Genomic DNA, 23,861 nt, shown 5'->3' on the forward strand with positions numbered 1-23,861 from the left:
GCAGCATGCGTCTGCGTGTGTCACTCCCCTGCACTGCACCGGTCAGCCCTCCCCGAGGACCTGGCTTTCGCTGAGAATCTCCCTCTCCCGCCCACGCCCACCCCACCCCCTGCCAAAATGATGGAGGCACCACCCGGTTCTGACCAGCGAAAGGACAGCGTTTATTTGCTGGGGGCGTCTGAGAAAGAAGCTACGCTACAGGTCGGGAAGGTGCTCCTTGCTGGCTGTGATCGAGGGATTTGGTGGAAGCTGCAGGCAACCATCTTCTGATCCTGAGGCAGAGGCCTGGGATGAAGCAGACGCTGCAGAGTGCAGAGGGGAGGTAGGAAGAAACTGGGTATTTGGTGAAACTGTTTATCTGCTGCCAATACCCCTGGACTTCTCAGTTTCGTAAACCAACACATTTCTTTTATTGCTTAAACCAACTTCCTCTACGGTTAAATCAATTACTGGAAACCAAAAGCCGCCCAGCTAATACAGTTCCTTTCAGATCAAAGTCTCACATTCACCTCTAGTGCGACTGGAAGTGTCAGTATAAACCTTCCTTACGGAAGCGAAATGAGAGTGCAGGCAAGTCTGTCACACGGGCCCTGCTGCGGGGCGGGGCCAGGGCCTTCCATCTGTTCTTCAAAGCCTTTGCCCGTCAGGCCTCTGCCCCGTCCTCCCAGCCCGGGGACCCGGCGCTTACCCCACGAGGCCCAGGCAGGAGGGCGGCCCAGGCGCCCGCCTCCAAGGAGCAGGTGCCTCGATGATCTCTAGGGCCCACCCGCCAGCGGCTTCTGCCCCTCCCTGGCCCCCCAAGGTTCCTTGTCAGGCAGTGAGTGGTGTGCACAGTGAAAGTCCCTGTACACACGCGGCAGGGGAAGGGTCTACTTTCAGGCTGTGGGTGAGCGCAGGGTGTAGGGGCCTGGCTGAGTAACCTCGAGCCCATCACCTGTCATCTCTAAGGGTCGAGGACCGCCCGTGTCCAGGAGGAGACAAGCAGAGGGGGTGCCCAGACAAAAGCTGTGACACTAAGGGCCAGGGCACCCCATCTCTGGGCCACGCTTGGCCATCACTCAGCTTTTGGCCTCACTTTGTATCTGGGACACAAGGGGGAGGATGGCTGCAGACTCCCGACCCCGGGGGTGCTGGGGGTAAAGGAAACTGACTGAGGTCTAAGGAGTGGCCCTCACTGTGCAGAGTCAATGGCTGGGGACCAACATGGCACAGGGACTTGCCTAAGGTAACACTCCAGAGCTGGGTGACGTCCCAGACCCCCCAACACGCTCTCCCTTCATCGAGTGCACACTGGTGGCGGCAGCTTGAGGGGGCCCAAGGCTGGCTATCACTTGACCTGCCAGTGTCAGACCTGCCAGAGGCGAGGTGACACGACTGGGCAGCAGGGGCCAGCTGCTTCCCCTTTCAGGCCTGGAAAGGTATTGCTCGTGGGTTTATCCTCCGTGGGCTGAACACGGAATGCCAAAGCCCACCCCTCAGAACCCTCCTAAACAACCCTCTCACCCTGAGGCACTTCTAGAAGCTGGCTGGACTCAGATTGTGGCTCTCCCACTTCAGCACTAGCGCCAAACGTGGGAGCAAACCCAGGTCAAGAGCCGGATACAGGTACCCGCGTACCCGCCAGCTAGTATTATGAGCCGAACTGCAACATGAGAACACATTTAATGCTACATGCAGCTTGTGGCCTGGCCCGGCTCCTCCCCACACTCCGAGAATCCTACTTGGAGAACCCCTTCTCCATAGCTTCAGTCACTTCAGGGTGCAGGAAGCGGCCAGCCAAGCGTTCGATGTCGTCCAGCGTCAGGCGGCTCAGGGACCTCTCATAATCCTGAGGAGAGAAGGCCAGGAGGATTCAGCGGCGCGGGTCGGGGGGACGCTGGGATAGGGGCAGGGGCTGCGAGCGGCTGGGTGGGACGTGGAAGTCCCGGGCGACCCTGCTCACCCTCTGGAGTTGGTCCAGGACTCTGCTGGCATCTGCGGCGCTGAAGTGACGGGCCAGGACTTTGGAGATTAGAGGCCAGGTGGCCGGGGGTGGGGGCGGGGCCTCGGCCACTGTCCGCGCGCTGCTTTCTTCCAGTAACACCTTCTCCAGAGGTTTGACCACTAGGTTGAGCTTGGAATTGGGCCCAATGCTGTAATCGGAGAGTCTTTTCCCATCTGCCCGAGAGAGAGTGATGGAGCTGTGGCCCACGGTGGTGGGAAAGGCCTCGGGGAGGCCAGGCGGAGCGCCGCGGCGTCCGGCTGAGGATGCAGCCTCCCCGGGGGTCAAGTGGCCAGAGCCCCCTCCACTCCACTGCTGCCCGGGGTCGGCCCGGACGCCCCGTCCCCTGACTTCCCGCGGGGCTCCCCGGGCGTCTCCTCTCCCCGGTTACCTGCCAGGGCCTTGCCCTTGAACAGCAGCCGCTGCTGGCGGACGGGGACGTTCAACCTCTCGGAGACCAGATGTTTCAGCGTGGACACCAGCTCGTCCTCCGACACCTGGCCGGGCCGAGGGTGAGAGGCAGGCGGTGAGGCCGCAGCCCCCGCGGAGGGCGGCTCTCCTGGCTTCCCCTGAGCGGCCAGCCCGCCCGGTTCGTCCCCGCCCTCGGCCCGGCCCTGCGCCCAGGGGCCAACCGCGTGAGCCGGCACGGCGGCGGGGACCGGCGGCGCTACCTGCAGGTTGCACTCGCGGCCCTGGAGCGCCTTCACTGTTAGCTGCATGGCGGCCGCAGCGGCGTCCACTCCGGCCGGCGCGAAGCCCTACAGCCCCCCGCCGCGCGCCGCCGCCCCGGGCGCGCGCCAGAACCAGCTGCCGCTGCCGGAAGTCGCGCGAGGGGCGCGCCCGGCGTCGCGGCCCCGCCCCCCGTGTCGCGTTCCCCAGCAACCCCGCAACACCCTCCCCCCGCACCCCGGAGCACGGGGACCGGCCCGGATCCGGGCCCCGCGGCGACTGAGCCGGGAAGCCCGCGGGGATGAGAAGGGGCAGAGGAACTAGTCGGGCCCGGTCGGCGGAGTCGGGGAGCTGGGACTCGGGGGAGAAGGCGGGCCAGGGGTTCGCTCGCCCCCGCTCACTGCCCGAGGGCGGAACAGGTCGGCGCCGAGGCCGATTCCCTGCCTCTCAGGAGTCCGCTGATGACCCGGCCCTGCAGAGCTCGCCCCGCGGCCCTCGTGCTGCCTCCTTTCTAGTCGGCCTATGGAAAATCAGCTGAGCTTGGGAGCGGGCGGGGGAGCCAGTCCTCCGCTCTCCTCTTCCCACCGCTCCTTCTGGAACAGAGAGACCCAACTCTCAGAGGGGATGCATGGGGAAGGAGGGCTGAGAGAGAAAGTCTGGGCAGAGGTCACCACGTCACCCAAGCCAGCCCTCCACCCTGGCCCACACTCACCCAGCCACACCCTCCGCCCCCTCACCCCCCCCCACCGGCCCGCAGGCCTCAGAGGGCAAAGACTGGAAGGGACCCAAGCTTGCTTCTCTCTTTTATTGAAATATATTTTCTAGGCAGTGCCCACCTCCTGAACTCAGCATGGCCTCTTTGGCACTGAAAGCTGGAGAATAAAAAACGAGTAGAAAAAATAAGCCTGGATTTTTCTGAGTGCACAGAGTGCATGAGAACCAAAGGCCTTTGGTACACAGAACTGTGGGGGCCGCGGGTGGAGGCTGGGGGCTAGGGGTGGCGAAAGCTTGACCCGGGGGGCCTCAGGGAACTGCACACACACTGCTATAGATGAAGTGGCCAGTGACTAAGGCCAGCATCTCTGAGGTGCCACTCAGTGCCACAAGGAAGGGGGCCTGGGAGGCATAGTCAGCCTGAAGGCGGCGGAGGGACAGCTGCAGCATGGCCAAGGCCAGCAGGCTGTTCTGCACCCCGACCTCGATGCTGACAGTCCGACGCTGGGCCACTGGCAGCTTCAGGCACGTGGCCAGGCAGTAACCCACCAGGAGGCCGACCGGGGGCACTGTGAGGCCCACCAGCACAATGGGCAGCCTGACGCCCGCCAGGATGAAGACCCCCATGTGGCAGGCCAGGAAGAGGCCGCCCAGGAGCAGCACGAAGCTGAAGGGCTTGATGACCTGCAGCAGCAGCTGCGAGAACCTGGGGAGCTTCGACCTGATCAGCACGCCCGCTGCTATGGGGATGGCGATGAACAGCAGGGTCCCCAGGATCTTGGAAATGGGCACGTGGAGTGTTTCGTGGCTGCTGAGCAGGCGGCTGTAGATGGCCGAGGACAGCGGCAGGAAGCCGGTGGCAGCCACCGTTGAGATGAAGGTCATGGAGATGGCCAGGGTGACATCCCCCCCAAGGAGGAGGCTGAAGAGGTAGCTCCCCCCGCCGCCGGGCGACGAGCAAGTGATGATGAGGCCCAGAGCCAGGGCCTTGGGCAGCATGAAGACCTTAGCCATCAGGAAAGCATAGAAGGGCATAACCAGAAACTGGCCCAGGAGGCCCAGCAGCATGGGCTGGGGGCTCTGCAGGAGCCCCTTCAGAACTTCGAGCTCTACTTTGCACCCAAATGAACACTTGTTGACAAAGATAAGAGGCAGGAGCAGGTAGAGTACTGGGTTCTCTGAGAAGTGGGCCAAGTCAGTGCCAAGGGCGGCAGGGTCTTCAGCACGTGAGACCTTGATGCAGAAATCTCTCCGCTCCTCAACCAGCGTGGGTGGGGCCTCACAGGGGTCCAGGAGCTGGAGGTGGAGTGGCGCTAGCCCAGGCAGGCCCGAGTGGATGCTCACCACGAAGCCGCCCCCACCAGCCCAGGCTATGGCACTCACGTTCTTGATGGTCAGCAGCTCTGTGTCCAGGGAGGTGACCCTCAGCACGGGGCTGGGCCCCGTCCCGTTGCCCTGGCCCGGGTACTGGCTTGAGACCACGATGATGCCCTCGCTCTCCTCTGGGAACTCAAACTCCGTCACGGAGCCATCCCCAATGCTCAGGTAGCGGCGCCCTGTCAGGGGCACGGTACGGCCCACAGCCGCGCTGAGACTGGCGCTGGCTGTGCCCCGTGCCCCACAGAGCAGGCTGAGAAGCAGCAGGCTGGCCCTGAGCATGCCTCGGGGGCCCGTGCAGACACTGCCACCCCCCAGGCCCAGCCACCTTCTAAACACCATGGCTCCTCCCAAAAGGTGGGGAGCCCGGGCCCCCTGCGGCTTAGGAGAGCAGCTCTGCGGGTGCCGTCGGGTTGTCCTGAGAAGGGTCCATGGGCAAGGCCTGGCCCTGTGCGGCCTTCCTTGATGGCAGAGCTCTTCCTGAGGAGAGAAGGGACACAGAGAGGTAGGTGGCTGGTGAAGGTGAGCAGCTGTGAGCCCAGGAGCGCAGGATCTGGAAGCCCACTGTTCGGAGACTTGGCAGCGCCCCTTGCCGCAAGCCTGGGGATGGAAACGGAAGGCCTAGCGTTGGCCCTTGAGTGCCATTCGGCTGCCCCCATCCCAGTCACAACTGCCTCAAGCTTCCCATCCCTCACCCAGAGGGGCCACCTACAGGTCGGAGTTCACCTTCAGCCCGCTGATACGCGCTGATTTCCCTGGGTTTGCCCACCACAGTGACCATCTGGAGATGTCCCGATACCAGAGGATCTGGGAGAGCCACCCTCGGTCCTGTCACCACTAGCCTGTGCCCCACCTGCTTTGAGACGCAGCTGCAGCAGTACTACCACTGGGACGAAATCTCTGAAGGACTGCCCAGGGATGCCAAGGAAGCCAGCCTGCTGAGAGCAGGTTAGGGCATTTGAGTGTCATCTGCCAGGCAGAGAGCAGCCGGCAAAGTGTGGGGCAGTGGGTGGCCACCAGGCCAAAGGCCCCAGGGGCTGATGTTCACCATTGGCACGTGAACGGCGTTGCTGTGCATGGCCACCTGGCCTACCCTTCCTGCTGACAGGGGTGCGATGGGGGTTCTGGGAGGGCACAGGTCCCCTCTCCCCAGGGGAGCTGCCGGAAGGGGCAGCGGGAAGGGATCAGATAGGGCCACGTGTCCACTGGGGGTTCTCCTCCTTCTGTCAGAGCTCCCACTCCCCTGGCGGTCCCAGAATTTGAGCTCCTAGAGCCACTGTGCCAAAGTCCAGGGACTCCTCCCCTGCCCACACATGGCCCTAGCAGAGCCTGGAACTACCAGTGACAGGACGAGTGTTTCTAGTTCTAGGAGGGCAGGGCGCCTCAGGGGGAAAGGAGTACGTTTGTCTCCTTCCACTTCTCAGTTTGGGCAGCCAGCAGCCGATTGCCACATCACCTGCAGGAACTGGAGCAACCAGGATGAGGGCACAGTGATTTTTCATCATTACTGTTGACTGAGTCACATCCTACGCTGCCCCAATCTTGGAAGAGGCCCCTGCTTCTCTAGATCCTATCAGGGCTGGGTCCTGCCCCCTCCCCCCGCTAACCGATGCCGGGGGAGCAGGGGAAGTAGGTGGTGAAGTTCCGCTGTGCCACCCTGGGATGCCATGGCCTCTCCTGGCTTGGGGTTTGCGTCACTTACCCTGGAGGCCCTGATCCAGCCTTGAGTCCCACCACTGAAGAGGGAGGCAGGAAAACCAGAGGGAGTCACAGGGAAAGGATGAAGGTACCCGGTACTGAAGGCACCGGGTGCTGTGAGCCAGCTCAGAGGGAGAGGAGGTGAAGGGCTATCCACCCCGTCCTTCCAGTACCGCTGGCGGCTTTGAGTCACTGCGTGAGGGGTCTGGCCCGGATCCCCACTATTTCTGCTTGAGGTACCGTTAGAGTTTGGGCAGATGCGCCCCTAGGCAGGCGAGGGAACCCCGGGCCGGTGGCTTTTTCCACACGGGCCAAGCGTTCGGTGTCGGGGCAGTTGGCAGTGCTGACCCGGGTCTCCTCCCTACCTGGGAGTCCAGAAGTTGTCGGATGGGGCACAATCAGAGCTCGGGCAGGAATCAGGGAGGGAGGGGAGGAGGAGCGCGCCGCCGCCGGGTTCGCGCTGCAGCCCCGCAGCCTGCAGGCCGGCGACCCGCCCGGGCAGTCCCGGGGTCTCTCACGCCACTCCTGGTCCCCACGGCCGCGCCAGGCCTCACGAACGCGCGGTGGTGGCCCTTCCCCGGCCGGGGCCAGAAGCCGCCTTCCAACCGCCCTTCCCAGACCGAGGCTCTCACCTGCCTCCGCGGCCCCGAAGCTCGGCGCCGGTGCCAGGCCCTGCCGGGCGGGCGGACGCCAGCGAGCTCGGCCCGCCGGGGCCCCGCCCCGAGCCGACGAGGCCCCGCCCCGCCTACGCCGCGGCGGCCTCCTCACCTCTGGCGGCCGGGGCGGGTCCCGACCGGATGTGGCGTGCCTGGGAGCGACGAGGTGGCGCGCGCGCGCCGGCTTGTCAGGCTTCCGGGTGGCGGTTGGTCGGCTCTGGTTGCAGACTCGTGTGGCCACCGAGCCGCGGGTCCCAGCCTTCTGCGGTCGCCGCCGGGGCGACTCGCTCCGCGTAGGCACCCCAGTCATTCCCAAACACGCTGTGACCTCTGGGGGCACTGGGACACAGGCTTAGACGTTAGCTGAGCTAGGACGCCCGAGGGCTGCTGCTGGTGGCGGGAGACTGGGGTCAGGGTTTCGCCCACGGTCCTGCTCAGGGCGCCCAGTCCTGTAGCCCGAGAGCCGGGTCCGACCGACCCAGACTCCGGGGCCCAGGCTCGGCCTTGTTCCACCTTCCTTCGTCCAAACGTCGACCGAGCGCCTATTTCCACACTGTGTAGCATCAGTGAACTTTTCAACCTCTCAAAACTATTTGGGGCCACCAGCAAGGTCCGGAGGCTTCACGGAAAAGGAACGCACACACATGGCATAAGGAAGGGCAAAAAGGTGGTGAGGACGTAGAACGTGGACATGGGAAGACAGTAAGCAAGCAAGTGTAGAATCACGGGGATTTGCATGTTCCCAGAGGCTGCTGGGCAACTGCGGTCAGGCAGCGGGACGAGGGCTACCCACTGCTCTGGAAGACCTCTTGTCAGGGCTGTGACGGAGGCCAGTGGTGCCCAGACTTGCAGGTTCTTGCCCCCAGGAGGTTCATAACACACCTCGTAGAGAATGTCCAAAAAGACCTGTAGCATCTCTTCTATTTAATTTTTCCAATAAATAATTGTAATCATTTAAATAAAAACCTATTTTCATTTAGCCTTATTTAAATATTTTACTTGTTTAAAAATTCTAGTTGTGTGTGCTATAAAGTTCAGGTTAGTACATGCGTGTGACATGTAAGCAGACACAAACATGGTGAGGGTACGCACTCTGGGTTTGATTTATGTCAACGATCCAGAAACATTCAGCTCTAGGCTGTTCTTTAGCCTCAGTTCATAAGCCATTTCTGTGTGTGGACTTGGTGTCCCAGAAAGTCTGTACTGTCCCTCTCAAATGGGTTGAGCTGTCCTGATGGAAGCAGCCTGGCACGGGTGAGAGGGCTGAACTTGGCACATGCTGTGTTGAAGACTGCAGTTTGCAAAAGAGCGGTGGTGCTGTCGCTGCCTGAGGATGGGGTAAAACTGGCCAGAGGGAGAAGGTGGATGGGTCAGCTGAAAGAACTGGGGATGGAAAACCTAAAAGATGTGTTAGCTCTTGAGGAAACCTGTGTTTTTATTTTCCAGCTGCACGGGAATTGGTGCCAGGGGTCAAGGAGAGCAAATGTAGTAAGAAGGCTGCTCCCCGCTCTACCATCAGTCCTTTCAGTCTTCCCTGAATAGCCAGAGCGGGCTGGTGGGCTGTTCAACAGGAGGGAGTTTAGAGGCCTTCCCTGCAGGAAAAAAGGCGTGGCTAAATTAAAGACAAGAGAATGTTTGTAGTTAGCTTAGGGGATTAATAATTTACCCCAGAGGAGAAGGAAGGTCTCTACGAATCAGTCAAGGATATCTAGTTCCAAAAGAGAAGTCAGCTGGACCGACAGAATAGATGGCACAAACGATAGTGACAGCTGAAACAACATCCGTGCACTTCAGATGGGAGACCTGCCACAGTCCTGCTAACAGGGCCACAGTGATGACCCTGAAAAGTGTGCCTACCTCCTGCTCTCCAGGCAGGGGTCTCCAAGTAGACCGTGTGATAAATCAGCACGCATGGAAGGCGTATTCTATACAAGCACAAGTATGGGATGCATTTGGTATTTACCGGGAAATGTAGTGACAACTGGCGTTTTTGCATGCCCAGCAACAGGTCACGGCCCCCGAGTTTTCTTTGGGGGGGCCATCCCTCCTCCATTCTTGGTACACAAGGTTTGCATGAGGATGACCCCAACACTGGCCTCTAGGGTGGGCACAGGCCCAGAGGTAGCCAATCAGAGCCACACAGATTGAGACAAGGATAAACCCATAATCCAATCTGGACCTATGAGAGGTAGTGCCCGAGGACTTGGGCTGGAACGACTGGGAAGGTGGGAGCTCTTTTCTTGCTGGGGTTGCTAACCTGGGACATCTACTGTCACTCCCCCTGCCTGGGGAAGACAGCATGTTTGAAAAGGATACAAACACAAAGAAAAGCGGAGCCAAGAGATGGAGAGCCTGTATCCCAAGGACGTTACTGGAGCTGGAATCACCCATGGGCGTTGGGGTCTGTTACAGGAACATTAAGCCTCCCTCCCCTGTCATTATGTATTTATTTTTGCATATGCCAGTTGGGCTGGGACCCTGTCACTTGTAACTGACGATGTCTTAACTCCTGAGGGTAGGCCTGGGGGACAAAACCCTGGCGGGAGAGGACCGCAGGATGTAAAGATGTACCTCTGCTTTGGAAGGTCGGGCGGGGTGCACTGCACACCACTGTCAGCATCCTACCTGTGTTGGGCCACATGGGGGATAAAGCTGGCCCGCCGTTTCCATCTGTGTGGCTCTGGCGCACGCAGTGAAGGTCTGGGGCAGGTCAGCTGGCTCAGCAGTTGTATAATACAGAGGCACCTCCCAGCCTTGCGGTGCCGCCCTTCGCTGAGATGCGTTTCATTTGGGGCAAGCGACTAACCTTGTGGGGCCCCATTTATCTGGCTTCTAACCTCCCAGCTCCAGGGAAACTTTCCTGGGCACACCAGGGACCATTTATCTTCCGTAAACGGGGCTCACCAGCAACCAGCAGCATTGCTCGCTAGGGTGTGCAGATGAGACACTGGCCACACGGTGATCACTTTGGCAGCCCCGCTTGGGTTCATGTAGATTCATCAGACTAGTCTCTCTACTTTGGAGGATGTTGAAAATGTCCATAATAGAAGGTTTGAAAAATGAATACACGTATGATACTCTAGTGGTAAGTACTCGTCATTATAAACACTGTCAAACGCACAGACTGTACGACACCAAGAGGGAACCCTGATGTCCACCCTGGGCTTTGGGTGGTGATGACGTGTCAGTGGAGGCTGGGTATGTGGGAACTCTGGACTTTCTGCTCAACTTTGCTGGGAACCTAAAACTGCTCTAAAACAGGAAGTCTGCTTAAAAATGAAGACACATAAAAAAAAAAAAAAAAAAAAAAAAAAAATGAAGACACATAAAGCTCTCGGAACAGGGTCACGCTGCGTTTCAGCTTCTGTGAACACCGTCTCCCAGGTAAGCGACCCGGGCCGTCCTCACGTCTCCACTTCCTGGTCCTTTGCAGTCGTGGCTATGGCCTCACAACCACAGCTTCTCGTCCTGGGGGCCGTCCCTCGCCTCTCTCTCCTCTTCTGCCACCTCCTTAAATACTTTCATTTCCTGATGCCGTGTTCACACTCTCGCAGCACCTAACCCCTAGAGGGGGGACTCGCAGGTCCACTGCCCCGGCCACGGCCCCCTTGACCCTACCTGGCTGGCGCCCCGATTCCTCCATCTGGGAAGTCCCAACCGCCTTCTCTCCTTTTTGTGACCCCAGACCATTTCTGCACCCTCACGTACTTTTCCAGAAAACTCCTTATAGTTTCTTGCTGGTTCTCACCCCTTGCAGGGAAATATAACTGCAATCTGTGAGAAATGCCAAATAGTCCACGTGACTCGGCCTCTTGCTGGCCTGATTTCAAAGGCATCTAACGCTGAGCACTGTGGGGGAGACACACTAGCTCTCGCGGGAGGCTGCAGCGAGGGGGGAAGCTCCTGGGTTGGTTTTAATCCCCATCCCTGTCCCTATAGGCCTGTGCCGTGTCTAAGGGCAAGGCTACAGGGATGCCCACAGGGGAGCCCCTCTGCTCACCACCTGAATCACATCTCAAGGACAACACCACCCGGACTCCCCTCTGAATGCATCTCATTCCTTCGGGGGCCACCAGTTTATTAAGACGTCATTTAGAAAGCGGGCCCTCTGACAGACAAACCGCAGGAGCTGCCACCCGCCACGCTGGGAACCGCCATCGGGCCGGCGACCTCACTGCCCGGCCGGCCTGGCTCCCAGGCGGGCACCCCTTCCCGCGAGAGCAAGGCAGGAGGCAGCCAGGCGCTGGGAGTGGCCACCACGTTCGGCTCAGCAGAACGAATCACACTGGAAACAGGACTGGCCTGCAGAGCAGCGAGCCACTCTGGGACGGAGAGGCTCCGGAAGATGCCCCGACCTGCCAGGCAGCTGCTACCAGACTGGGGGCCGCAGGCGCTTGGGACTTGGGTGGGTGTCGGCCAGCAGAGCGCTTTAGGAAAAGGAGACGGGTACCTGGGGTCCCCGGACAAAGCGCCATGGGGCCGCAGCGCAGCCCCACCACCGGGCACGGTCCGGTCACCGGTCACCGCCTCGGAGCCCTGCCGTGCTGGGGCAGGAGTGCCCCTGGCTGGGCGGGGGGTCGGGCCTCAGCGCTGCGCCGGCGCCCCCTCCTGGCTGGGTACACACAGCCTCGCTTAGTCTGGTCGTCGAGCTCGGCCGCTAGCTGGCTGTGGTCCTCCTGGGGATGCAGCCCTCCATCTCCAGCGCCTCGGGCCAGCCTTCGTACTTATTGCTGTGCTTACTGTTCTTCACGTGCTGCGGGTCGGTGGGGGCAGGAAGGCACGGGCTCAGCCCTCGGGCACCAGGGCCAGACAGAACTCTCTGTCCCCCTGTGCCAGGGTCAACCAAACGTGCAGCCTCGGGCACCCGCCACCTGTCTGTCCCAGCGCCTCAGCGTTCTCATCTAAAGATGGCAGCAGCTGCCCTGGACCTGCCCTCTCGCAGGTGGAGGGGGGGATCACCTTCTTTGAACTTAGGTGGGCCTGGCACACGCTAGGAAGGGAAGGAGGGGGAGTGTGTCCCTGCCCTCACCCAGCCCTCAGGGAGCCGCTGGAAGCTCCGGGAAGAGCGAGGCCAGAGAGGGCATTTCTTCTCTGGGGGCTGAGCTGCTCTTTCGGCAGCTGGAGCCTTCCAGAAACTGGCGGAACAGCCTGTTTGCCTTGTTCTGCTGTGGGGAGCAGGGTGTGCAGTGTGAACTGCGGTGCTGGGTTTTGGGGGGATGGGACAGGACTGAGCAGCCTGGCATGCAGGATCTTAGTTCCCCGACCAGGGATTGAAGCCGTGCCCCTTGCAGTGGAAGCGCAGAGTCCCAAACACTGGACCGCCGGAGAAGTCCCAGGAGCATCTTAAAGACGTGTGGCCTGCTGTGTGTGTGGGTGCTGGGCGTGAACAGAGGCGACCCCAGAGGATGCAGGCAGGAGGGGAGGGCAGACTGGCCTGCGCCGGGCAGTGGGGGTCCCAGAGCCTGCGCCCATACCTGCTCAAAGGGGCTCTTGTTCTGCACACCCTTGGCCCCTACAAACACCCAGCTGTCCCGGAAGGCCAGGTCCTTGACATTCTTGCTGCCCAGATCGCTGAAAAGCTTCCTGGTCTCTTCATTCATCCTGCCCCACAGAAGGAAGAGATATGAGCCATGACCACGGAAGGGTGAGGCCTCGGCCAGCCTCGGCCATTACTTACTTGGTGGCTGGGTCATCGTAGGAAGCCACAAACACCAGGGTGCCTTCATGCAGCGGCCGGATAAACTTCAGTAGATCATTGACATCTAGGGGGACAGTTCCCATGGAGCATCAGGCACCACTGAGCACCCCTCCCTCACCAACCCCTGTTCTCCAGATGAGGAAACTAAAGTAGTGATCAGGCCAGGGACACACCCCGGCCAGAGCTGCTGAGTGAGTGCAGGGACCAAATGGTATAAGAAGCCAGGGCTGAAGCCCTGACCATACACCTGTCCTTCTCCCTGGCTTTTCTGAACCCAAGGAAGTGCTCAAGACTCCCCAGCAAGCAGACAGAAGGAGCAGCTTTCAGGGGGAAGAAGCCGTCATTCCGCCCACAGTCAGAAGTCGGAGGCCGCGGCCTGACTCACCTCCCGCCCACATGTCGAAGGCGCGGGCCTCGATGAGCTCTCCGCTTACCCCTGGTCAGAGGGAAGGATGGGTGCTGCTGGAAGCTTTTCACCTCCCCCCATCTTCACGCCCACCGTGCCCCTCGTTCAGACTGCTGGGACCCACCCGAGGCTGTGGAGCTTCTGCTCAGTATCGGGGGCCCTCCAGGGGCTCCCCATGAAGCAGCCCCCCACATCCTGGAAACTTCCAGTTCTTCACTGCTGCCACGCTCTCGTCCATTGGGTCACCTCTTCTGTGGAGCCTTCAGCTCGCACAGACCCTTTCCCAGGCCCCCCTGTGAATCCCTGGTGGTGGGATGGAAGGAGGGCGGCAGGTCACGGCTCAGCTTTGCCTCTCTGCTCCGTGGGCAACTCACCGTTCACCAGGGCGATGTTCAGTCCCCGGCCCACGTTGTCCTTGACACTGCTCATGAGCCTAGCAGGGGGACAGAGCCTTCCAGTGGCACGTCTACCCTGCTCGGCCCCGGTCCTCGCAGACCCAGCTCCCCTCCCCGCCCCCACCCGCCTGAGGGGCTCACATCCTGTCCTCCAGGCAGATCTTGGGTCCAATGACGTTGGCAGCCCCGCTGACCACGCGGAAGGCCAGGTGCTCCTCGGGACACGGCTGAGGCAGGCCGCATTTGTACTTCCTGGCCCTCGGCTCTGGGTAGGGACAACAGGGGTGACCCATGGGCCTGGCCCTGGGGGCACCTGAGGTCTGAGAGGGGGAGGTCAGGACCAGCCCATAGGGAGGAATGAGTGACCACAGACCAAGGGACTGGCGTGGGGTGGGGACGTGGCTCAGGCCAAGGAAGGGACACTTCCACGGACACTCTGTATCCCACTGGGGCTGGCCTCAGGGCAAAGTGACAGGGACCCCAGGGAGGCTCTTCGGTCACTGGTGGGAGAAGAGAAAGGAGGCAGGAGGGCTGGCCTGGGCTGTGGCCCCACCGGGAACAGAGGACAGGAGGGAAGGAAAGCTGCTGGGAGGGCAGGTGCAAGGACCCCATGGAGAAGGCACAAGGAGGTTGGTCTCTATTACGAGGTGACCTGTGTCCCCACAAAAGATGTTCTCAAGTCCCAACTCCCAGGACCTCAGAACGTGATCCTCCGTGGAAATAAGGTCATTGAAGTTATAATTCATTAAGATGAGGTCATCCTGGAATAGGGTGGGACCTAAATCTAATGAGACATGTTCTTATAAAAGACAGAAGAGAAGACCCACACACATGGAGGAGAAGTCCTTGTGAAGATGGAGGCGGAGATGGGAGGGAGGCGGCCACAAGTCCAGGGACACCTGAGGCCACCAGAAGCTGGCAGAGGTGAGTAAGGGTCCTCCCTGGAGCCTCTGGAGGGAGTATAGCCTAAAAAATGTGGAAATGGCTTTGCAATTGGGTAATGGGTAGAGGCTGCAGAATTTTGAGGTGCATATTAGGAAAGGCCTAGATTGCCTTGAAGAGACTGTTGGTAGAAATATGGATATTATAGGTGATTCTGGTGAGGGCTCAGAAAGAAGAGAGAAGAGCAGTAGAGAGAGCTTCTATGGTCTGAGATAAGGCACATATCATCGCGACCAGACTGTCGATAGAAATGTGAATGCTAACAGTGCTTCTGGTGAGCTCTCAGACACAAATGAGGAACATGTTATGGGACACTGGAGGAAAGGCCATCCTTGTCATAAAGTGGCAAAGAACTTGGCCAAGTTGTTTTCTACTGTTTTGTGGAAGGTAGAACTTGTAAATGCTGAACTTGGAGACTGAGCTGAGGAGATTTCCAAGCAAAGTGTTGAGGGTTTCTCCTTGTTGCTCAAAGTAACATGTTAAGGGAAGAGAGATAAATTGAGGATGTAACTGTTAAGTATGAAGGAACCAGAATGTGAAGATCTAGAAGATTCTCAGGCTAATCATATTGCAAAATATGAGAAAGCAGGCTTGGGAGAGAACACCAAGGGTGTGGCTGGACAACCGTTCATGAAGAGCTGGGCCGCGTGACCTGTGGACCCACTCAAGCATGGCAGCGGAAGCTGGGAATGGAGAGATGAGGTTATCCAGGAAAGATCTGGAGGATTCTCTTGTCTTACAGCTTAGACCCTCATGAATTGCACAGGAGATCAACAAAGTTTCTGAGAATGTTATACCAGTGGAAACACTGCCAGCCTGGACCGAAAGGGACAGAGAAAGGCCAGAAGGGAGGAAGGATGATTCCAAGGGCAGAGCAATGGCTGCAGAGGCCAGAGTTGGCTCAGGTCCAGAGGGAGGGTAGGATCGTCCCCTACGCTCCAGATCCCCCCTACCCCCACCAAAGGCCCAGGGATTCTTCTTATGCTTTGAAATCGAATGGATTTGCCCTGCTGGGTTTGGGACTTGCTTGAGACTGATGAGCCCTTTATACCTTCCAATTTCTCCCTTTTGGAATGGGAATGTCTATCCTATGCCTGTCCCCCTAGTGTATTCTGGAAGCAGGTAACTTGTTTTCTAGGCTCACAGCATGCAAGCAGCTCCAGTGGGCTGTGACAGCTAGTTTGGGGAGGGATGAATGGAGAAGAGAAACCCTGGAGGGCTGGGGACAGGCACGAGTGTCACAAAAGTGGTAAGAGGGGTGGGCACAGGGGAGGAGCAGGGAGGTGACAGGAGCCTTACCTGCAGTCACTGAGTTCTCTGGGCCTGTGGGTACAGAGAGTTGTTTCTGTTAGTGTGGACCTTTCCTAGGGCCTGTAGCAGGGAAGCCTGCTCCTATACTGTGATGTGAAGTCAAGGTGGAGGGGCAGTCAGGTTCAGGGGCCAAGGGCTAAGCCAGGCTGACCTTGGCACGTACGTTCCCGCTCAAGTCTAAATGATGTTCAGATGCAAAGCTCTCTGCTCCAGGAAAAGGGTAGATCGGAATTGCAAAAAGTACTTAGGTGATGTGTCACCAGTAACGAGGTGTCGAGTCCCCTCCCCATCTCAGAACCCAGCGGAAAGCCTGCAGGGAACAACTTGGGAGTCATCCCCAGTGTTCAGCAAAAGCCCCCCTGCCCCTCACATGGGCCCCAGTGAACAAAGGATTCTAATTAGCGGGGATTGGCGTTTCCAGCCGAAGCAACTGGGTGGTAGGGGGAAGGCTGTGCCGGATGCCAGGAGGCGGACCGAGGGCAGCTACAGGTGCCCTGCCAGGAAGAGACAGCAAACCCAGGCCACCGCCACCTCCACCCCGAGCCTCAGGCCACAGGCCCAGGTGGCCGCGCCGGGGACCTCGTAGCGGGGCGAGGGAGAGTCCCACACTCACCGGCGAAGAGTTGCTGGATGAGAGGAAAGCCGCCGCCAGGCCCACCGAGGAGGATGCTGGCTACGAGCCAGGTGAGGCCCACGGAGATGACCAGGGCCATGATGCGGAGGGGACCTAGAGGCATGACAGACACGGGCAAAGCCTCCTCAGATGCCAGCGAGCTCCCGAACGACCCCAGGGCCTCTCATGATCGGATCTCCCCAGGCACTTGGGCAGAAGCGAGTGGAGACCAGGAAGGTGGGAGCTCCTGGAGGGTGAAGGAGGAAGCTGAGCTCCAACCCCAAGGCTCAGCTTGGCTCTCCATGGAGGTGTGGAGGGGCCTCCTAACCTCCTGCTTCTGAAGCTACCAATGTCTTTGAGTCCCTGTCATCCTGCCCTCCTTTCTCCTGTGACGGTGACGGTGGAGGTTCCTACTCCTTTGGAAGGCCAGGCAGTCCTCCTGCTGTGAGCTGGGCGCCGAGCTCTCCACCCTGCTCGGCTTTCTTAACATAGCGGTCCCTTTGTCTCCCTCTTTCCCCTTTATTTTTTTTTTATTTTTTTTTTTTTGCGGTACGCGGGCCTCTCACTGTCGTGGCCTCTCCCGCTGCGGAGCACAGGCTCCGGACGCGCAGGCTCAGCGGCCATGGCTCACGGGCCCAGCCGCTCCGCGGCATGTGGGATCCTCCCGGACCGGGGCACGAACCCGCGTCCCCCGCATCGGCAGGCGGACTCTCAACCACTGCGCCACCAGGGAGGCCCTTTCCCCTCTACTTTCAACACCTCCCGTCCTCAGAAAACGCGGGAGGAAAGGTCTCCTTCGGAATCACATCCGCAGCCAGCGGTGGGGCTCTGCGCCCTCCCTTCCTCTCCCTGCCGGCTCCTCCAAAGTCCTGTGCGCTGGCTTCTTCCACAGACTTCCCTCCCCGTCTTGCAACCTGCTCCACTCTGCCCTTGCCTCCATTACCCCCGCAGGACGGCTTGCGGCCAAGGCCGCCTGGGACCTTCTTGATGCCAGCGCCCCGGGTTACCTGTTGGCCCTAATGTCCCTTGACCCCTCAGGTGGCCGCACAGGCTGCGGCCCTCCCGCGGAAACCCTGCTCGGCTGGCTTCTGGGACGGCGCCCTTGAGCCCCACCTGGATGCTCCTCGTCCTTCTGGCTTAGATCGTCCTCCTTGACCCTCCCCTGAAAAGCTGGACTTTCCCCAGCTCCTGTCCCAGTGTCCTCTCTGCCTCTACCCTACTCTCCGTCTCCCCTCCTGCCTCGACTCTACCTAGAGGTGCCCTGCTCTGCTCCCAGCCTTGAACTAACCCTCACGGGCACTGACTGTATTTTACCACTCCAGTCCTGACCACTCTTGAGGCCCCACTCTCCCAGCCAGCTCCTCATGGGTCAGCTTCCCCGGGATACATGCATAATGCTTCAATTTTAGAAGGTATGAAGTCCACCCCCAACCTATCCATCCCCAAGCCCCCTTCATCTTAGCTGTCCAGGCGACAGTAGGGCTGGCACTGGGTTCACATCCAACCTCAGGGCCACTATGGTCAGCTTCTCATCTAAGACCACTGCCTCTCCCTGTCCACCCAGCCACCGTGCTCCCTGGAGCTCTCTCCCACAACTTTTTCCAAACAGCGGCCAGTTATCCCATTTGGGAGAAATCTATTATAATCCTCATCTCACAGCTGAAAAGAGAGAGCTGGGAACTGAAGTCCTCAGAGGTGAAAGGATTTGCTCAAGGTCATAGAATGAGTGTTTGTGCAGAGTCCTCTGTTTCAAAAACCAAACCCAGGGACTTCCCTGGTGGCGCAGTGGTTAAGAATCCGCCTGCCAATGCAGGGGACACGGGTTTGAGCCCTGGTCCGGGAAGATCCCACATGCCGCGGAGCGACTAAGCCCGTGCACCACAGCTACTGAGCCTGCGCTCTAGAGCCTGCGAGCCACAACTACTGAGCCCACGTGCCACAACTCCTGAAGCCCGCGTGCCTAGAGCCTGTGCTCTGCAACAAGAGAAGCCACTGCAATGAGAAGCCCGTGCACCGCAAGGAAGACCCAACATAACCAAAAAAAAAAAAAAAAAAGTATAAACCCTCCCCCCCCAACCCAGTGGTGCCACCACCCCTGGCCCTTCCAGACAGACCTCTGGACACCTGGGCGTCCAGCCAAGTCTCCTTTCCAACTCTCTCCGGTTCACTGTGGAAGCCACCCACCTGCCAACCTCATGTCCACTTCTCCCGCTGGGGTGGGGCAGCCGTCAGGTGCAGCGTTTGTGGACCGTGCGCTCTGGGGGGCAACAAAGCAGAAGAGCAGGTTTGGGTGGGGGTCAGGGATGATGAGGCCGTGCTGGGTCCCAGCTGTGGGGCGGGCGCGGTCGGTGCACCGACTTGCTCGGCCAACTACATGGCCAGGCTCCTCGGGAAGGCGGAGAGAAGCCCGGCTGGGACCGGAGGGGCCTCGGGAACCTGGAGGCTCACGATCGTGCCCACGGGAGCCTCTGGGCCTGGGAAGTGGAAGTGGTTCTCCCGGACGCGGGAGTGGGAGGCCCCAGCTCAGGCCCCCCACACGGCCCCCCGGGCCTGGAGGTCGGCGACGCGGGCCGGGCCGGCCAGAGACTTGCCTGGCGGTGGGGGGGATGCGAGCTCGGTCAGGGGCAGCCCCGTCAGGCCGGCCGCCCCGCTCTGCTCGACGAGGCGAAGCGAGGGAGCTCCGCAGCGCGGAGCGAGAGGCCCGGTAATGGCGGCCCAGGGCGGTAGCACGGCCCGCAGGCGCCACCCCGCCATCGGTCGGGGCTGGGCGACCGGCCACCGGGTGGGAGGGGCCTGGGCCGGCCCCGCCCCGCCCCGCCCCGCCCCTGACGCACGCTCCGGCGGAGCCGCGGGGCCCGGCTGCCAGGCTGCCAAGGGGAGGGGCCCTACTCAGCCCCGCCCCCGAGGTCTCCTCTGAGGCTTCGTTCAGGAGGGAGAGCGCCGCTTTCCCAGGCTTTGAGGGCGGGGCTGTGGTCATGCCCCGCGCTCGGATTTCTGAAGTTTAGGAAGGGGCGGATGGATCTGGGGGCGTAATTAGACATTGTTTAAAAGTTCAAATGTGTGCCTTTTCGAAACCCGGAGGGACAGAAGCGTGTACGGGAAACAGCAGAATGCGAAGAGCCAGGGGCCAGCAGGCTCAGCCTTCCGCGGCCTCCCTTTCGCCGTCTTCTTTCTAGAGGGCAGCGCGCTCACACGCTGTCACCCCTGCCTGCTCCTCCAGCCTCCTTCACAAAGGCGCCCCCGACACCGCCCAGGGCACCCCGATCACCTTCCGCGCTGGGAGAGCTGGGGCCACCTCTGTCGCCTGGACCCATCTTTCTGGACGGCAGCAGCCGGGCGGCGTGAGAACCACTGAAACACCCGTGCCCTTTGACCCAATGTCACCGCTTTCTGGAAACCTTCCTAAGGAAAGAACCCAAAATACAGAGAAAGGTGATAGAGCCAGGCAGTGACAGAGCTCTGGTTAGCATCCAGGAGTTTCTCCACTGGCATTCACAACACTCCCTCGTTCTCCCTAACAAGATCAAGGTGATAAGTTTCAGGCCCCTGTGCTGCTGTCACGGGTTGGTATTTGAGTTTTGTCATGGAATTTGGGACCAGAAATAGCACTGACCATTTGCCAAACTCTCACATATCTGTGAGTACCAAGCCCTGGGCACCGTGCCCTCCTTAGCACTCTTCCCTGTAATGCTGGCAGTCGTGGTGCCCAGTAGACGAAGCTCCTGCCAGGCACAGGGCAGCGGCCAGACGGCTGGTTCTTAGAGGACAGTGTTTACACCTTGCTCAGAGCAGGCATTTTGGAAAGGCTGGTTTAATGAGCCCCCCTGAGGGCCCAGAGGCACATTCACCAACCCCAGGGGCACCACCCTCGAGAGGGCCAGAGGCCTGGGACTCATCCCAAGCCTTCTGTGCCTCAAGGGGCAGCTTTGTTTCTCCAGGAATGTTTTTCGATGGGGACTTGGAGAGCATGAGACCCTCTTGTCATAGACCCTCATGGCCCTGCCCCAGTGCGGGTACCCAGCGGGAGATGGCAGAGAATGTAGTTCCCACAGCTGTGGCACCAGTTCACCGTGTTTCCTTGGCTCCTCGTGTCCCTGCCTGAGTGTAGGCACCCAGAGCCCGCGTGCTCGGCTGATCCCTCGTTCCCCTCTCAGTGTAGACACCGAGCACGGAGTTGTCACTTGACAGTGCTCACGTGGGCCTGCATGCTGACGCCCCCGTGCCGGCACCTCCCGCCTCTACCCCCGAGTAGGCACCCAGAGCTGAGGTGATGGGCGACTGTCTTATTGCAGGACCTTTTGCCTCTACCTTAGATTAGGCAATCGGATCTCCGGTGACAGTTGAATGCCCTCACCTGAGGCCACCTATGCCACAGTGTAGGAATCCAGAGCTGAGGTGACAGTTAAATGACCTCCATGGTCCCTCACTCTCCGTTCCAGTGTAGCTACCAAGATTTGTGCCTGTAGTCAACTCACCTCACCTGGGCCCTCACGTCTCTGTGGTGTGGAGCTGTACGGCGGTGAAGTGGCATTTGAGTGTCCCCTGCTGGGCCTCATGTCTCTGCCCCAGGGTGGCTGCCATCGCTGAAGGGCTACCTGTGTGCCCTTGCCTGCCCCTCATGCCTTTACCTGAGGTTGGGCCTCTAAGCCTCGCCCTGGTCCAGGCATCCCACAGTTAAATGTGAGTTGAACGTTGAAACCTGGGCCCAACGCCTCTCACTCAGTGTAGGCGCCCAGAGCTAAGTGGACTGTTGGCTGTCCTCGCCTGGGCCCTCCTGCTGTGTCCCACTGCAAAGATTCAGTGCCAGTTGAAAGCCCTCAGCGCCAATGTTGCCACCCAGAGCTTAGGTGACAGGTGTCTTTCTTCACTAGTCCGTTGTGTCTGTTCCCCATCCTAGGGCCCCAGAGCTGTGACATTTGTCTCAATTCAGCGAGGCCCTAAGGACTATGTCAGAGATGAGGTGACCAGTGACTGTCCTCACGGGGTCCCTCATGCTTGTGGCTCCAGAATGGAGGTGACAGCTGAACGTCCTTACCCGGGACCTCATGCTTCTTCCTCACTTCAGGCTCCTAGAGCTGAGATCACAGCTACTGTCCCTCTCAGGTCTCTCATCTCTGTCACTCACAGGCACCCGGTGTCAGGTGATAGTGGAGCACCCTCACCAGAGCCCTCTCATCACTGCCACAGGGTAGCACTCAGATCGGAGGTGTCCATTGATTGCCCTGACCTGGGCCCTCTGTCATGGTGGGGACACTCAGACAGATGGGGAGGGTAGGGTCCCCACCCCTCCCTCCCTCCCTTCTCACAGGTGGTTATCACATTTTGGGGGCCCAGGAGGAGCTGGGTCCCTCCTCCACTTCAGGCTCCTGCCCCTACATGGATCTTCTGTGTTGCTAAGAGTCCCCCTCGGTGACGCCATGCCAGAAGGTTGCCCAAGGGGCCTGGGTCTTGGGAGGACTACCCCCAGCACACAGCTCTACTGGGTCCCCCAAAAGGCTGTAGGCGTTTGTGGTCATCCTCAGGCCCGGATTTTGAGGGTTTGAAGTCCCAGGACTGGGCCAGGGACGCGGCTGTCCCTTCCCCGGGAGCAGCACAGCGCCCCCTGGCGGCTAGCAGAAGGCCAGGCTGCGGCTCCGAGGACCTGCTCCACCGCATTCTGGGCCACCATCTCGGGGTCTGGCGCTCTCGTGCCATCCTGGGCCTTTTGCAAAGCCTCATTTGCCCCTCACGGGCACGTGGCTGCACCACAGAGAGTCAAGGGCAGGACCCTCTGTAGCCACGCTGGAGCCAAAGCGTTACAGGTGGGCGCGTGAGTCCCTAGGCCCACACCATCAGCTCCCGGCGAACCCGGGCGACTTACGGCCCCTTCTCCAGGCCACAGGCATCGGGAGGACCAAGGCCACTGCCCGTCCCCCCGCCCCCAGGCTGAAGCCTGGCCTGTAGTCCTGTCCACGTGGGGCTTTCTCAGCTGCTCTGCATGGACCTGGGCCAGGAGGCACTGCAGGATCCGGATTCCAGCCGCCCCTGTCCCAGAAAGCCCCTCCCTTCCCCGTCCACCGAGGTCTACGTGAACTCTGTGGTCTCCCTCCTGCAGAAGCTGGATGGAAGCGGCACGTCCTCTGGTTACAGGAGGGGTCGGGGAGAGCGGGGATGGCACCTGAGGATGCAGCCGTGTGCAGGGTGTGACTCACCACCCTGGCTTGTGGGACAGGAGGCGGCCAGCCCCCACTTGAGTTCCTGCTCGTCTACTTACCGTTCCTGCAGAGTCCTGGGTGGGAGCCTCAGCTCTGCCCCCAGCCCCGGGGGCCGTGCCGGGGTTAAGGAGAGCTGGTGGTCAGCATCAGGCTGAGAGGCCTCCGTGATGGGAGCGAAAAGCCCTGGACAGTTGCCTTCAACAGTGGGGGTGGGGACAGACGGGCCACTGGCCCAGCTGAAGGGAGGAGCCACTGGCCAGGTTCTTGCCAACGGCCTGAGGGCCTGGCCCCGCTGCCACAGAGCGTCCCCACGGGAGCCCTGAGCCCTGCCAGCTGTGAGGCCCTGAGGCATGGAGTCTGCCTGCCTGGGGCACGGATCGGACTGCTGGCTCTTTCCGTACCAGCATCTGAGTCTTTTGTCTGTTCGTTTGGTTTGGGTCAGCCTGCTGCTCTCCCCGGAGCTCAGTGAAGAGCTGAGCTGGTGGCAGGGGCAGGACAGACGCCCAGGGAGTGTGCTCTTATTCAGAAGTGGGGTGTGTGCAGACGTAATCAGGTCAAGGTGAGGTCATCCTGGAGGAGACTGGGCCCCAAATCTAATATGACTGGTTCTTGTAAAGGGAAAACAGAGCGAGACAGACACACGGAGGAGAATGTCATATGAAGACACAGAGAGACCGGAGTGACGGGTCTACGTGGCCAGCTGAGCCCCTGGAGGGCGCTGGTCCTAGAGCTCAGCCTTCCGGCCTCCGGCACTGGGAGAGGATACCTTTCTGTTGCCTTAAGCTTCCCTGCGTGTGGCGCTTTGCTAACAGGGGCCCCAGGAAACAGGCAAGGGAGGCTGGTGAGGCCAGCTGTGCACCTCTCCACGGTGCCCAGGGTGTGCCCTGGACTTGCCCCTCCCCCCTGGCATCTGTTCCCAAATCCCTTAGCCACTCCTTCCTAAATACTTGTCGCCTCAGTGGGCCGGCAGTGCCCCTGAGTGCCCTGGCTGGGGCAGGAGCACTGCCTGGGGAGGGAAGGGGAAATGAACGTGACTTGTTCTTGTGCCCTAGGTGGTCTCGTGACAAAGTTCTAGGGTGCGGGGCAGAGAGGAGGGGAAGGCCGGGCTTGGTCAGGACTGAAGGATACCCACGTTCCCGCCCGAGCCAGCGGTGGAGGGAAGTGGGTGGCAGGGAGAGGCGAGGGCTGGGGCCCATGGTCGCAGGTG

At 60.3% G+C, this 23,861-nt stretch overlaps 3 protein-coding genes across 13 annotated transcripts; all 3 read right to left on the minus strand.

Annotated features, from left to right (window-relative positions):
• Positions 1-140: 140 nt before the first annotated feature.
• On the minus strand, positions 141-2,813 carry UBL4A (ubiquitin like 4A). Of its 2 annotated transcripts, XM_032619490.1 has the most exons (5): positions 2,653-2,813; positions 2,373-2,478; positions 1,943-2,157; positions 1,722-1,828; positions 141-302 (listed from the first exon to the last, which is right to left on the minus strand). In XM_032619490.1, the coding sequence occupies exons 1-5, from the start codon at positions 2,698-2,700 to the stop codon at positions 191-193; spliced, it is 588 nt and encodes a 195-aa protein (XP_032475381.1). In that variant the 5' UTR covers positions 2,701-2,813; the 3' UTR covers positions 141-190. The 2 variants fall into 2 exon arrangements, with proteins under 2 accessions (XP_032475381.1, XP_032475382.1); XM_032619491.1 differs by lacking the exon at positions 141-302 and having other exon boundaries at positions 387-1,828.
• Positions 2,814-3,440: 627 nt separating this feature from the next.
• SLC10A3 (solute carrier family 10 member 3) lies at positions 3,441-7,199 on the minus strand. 7 transcript variants are annotated; one of them, XM_032619476.1, is made up of 3 exons: positions 7,072-7,199; positions 4,748-5,221; positions 3,441-4,660 (listed from the first exon to the last, which is right to left on the minus strand). In XM_032619476.1, exons 2-3 carry the CDS (start codon positions 5,081-5,083, stop codon positions 3,674-3,676), a joined length of 1,323 nt encoding a protein of 440 aa, XP_032475367.1. In that variant the 5' UTR covers positions 5,084-5,221; positions 7,072-7,199; the 3' UTR covers positions 3,441-3,673. The 7 variants fall into 7 exon arrangements, with proteins under 7 accessions (XP_032475367.1, XP_032475369.1, XP_032475362.1 ...); XM_032619478.1 differs by having other exon boundaries at positions 6,805-7,135; XM_032619471.1 differs by having other exon boundaries at positions 3,441-5,221.
• Positions 3,442-23,744, minus strand: FAM3A (FAM3 metabolism regulating signaling molecule A). Of its 4 annotated transcripts, none has more exons than XM_032619486.1 (12): positions 19,729-23,744; positions 18,645-18,717; positions 16,461-16,574; positions 15,836-15,859; positions 13,736-13,859; positions 13,574-13,632; positions 13,179-13,229; positions 12,773-12,857; positions 12,570-12,696; positions 7,072-11,848; positions 5,070-5,221; positions 3,442-4,920 (listed from the first exon to the last, which is right to left on the minus strand). In XM_032619486.1, the coding sequence occupies exons 2-10, from the start codon at positions 18,655-18,657 to the stop codon at positions 11,753-11,755; spliced, it is 693 nt and encodes a 230-aa protein (XP_032475377.1). In that variant the 5' UTR covers positions 18,658-18,717; positions 19,729-23,744; the 3' UTR covers positions 3,442-4,920; positions 5,070-5,221; positions 7,072-11,752. The 4 variants fall into 4 exon arrangements, with proteins under 4 accessions (XP_032475377.1, XP_032475376.1, XP_032475379.1 ...); XM_032619485.1 differs by lacking the exon at positions 19,729-23,744 and adding an exon at positions 19,052-19,239; XM_032619488.1 differs by lacking the exon at positions 19,729-23,744 and adding an exon at positions 19,052-19,239 and having other exon boundaries at positions 18,575-18,717.
• Positions 23,745-23,861: the final 117 nt, after the last annotated feature.

The sequence above is a fragment of the Phocoena sinus genome, chromosome X, assembly GCF_008692025.1.
Source record: "Phocoena sinus isolate mPhoSin1 chromosome X, mPhoSin1.pri, whole genome shotgun sequence".
Taxonomy (NCBI): Eukaryota; Metazoa; Chordata; class Mammalia; order Artiodactyla; family Phocoenidae; genus Phocoena; species Phocoena sinus.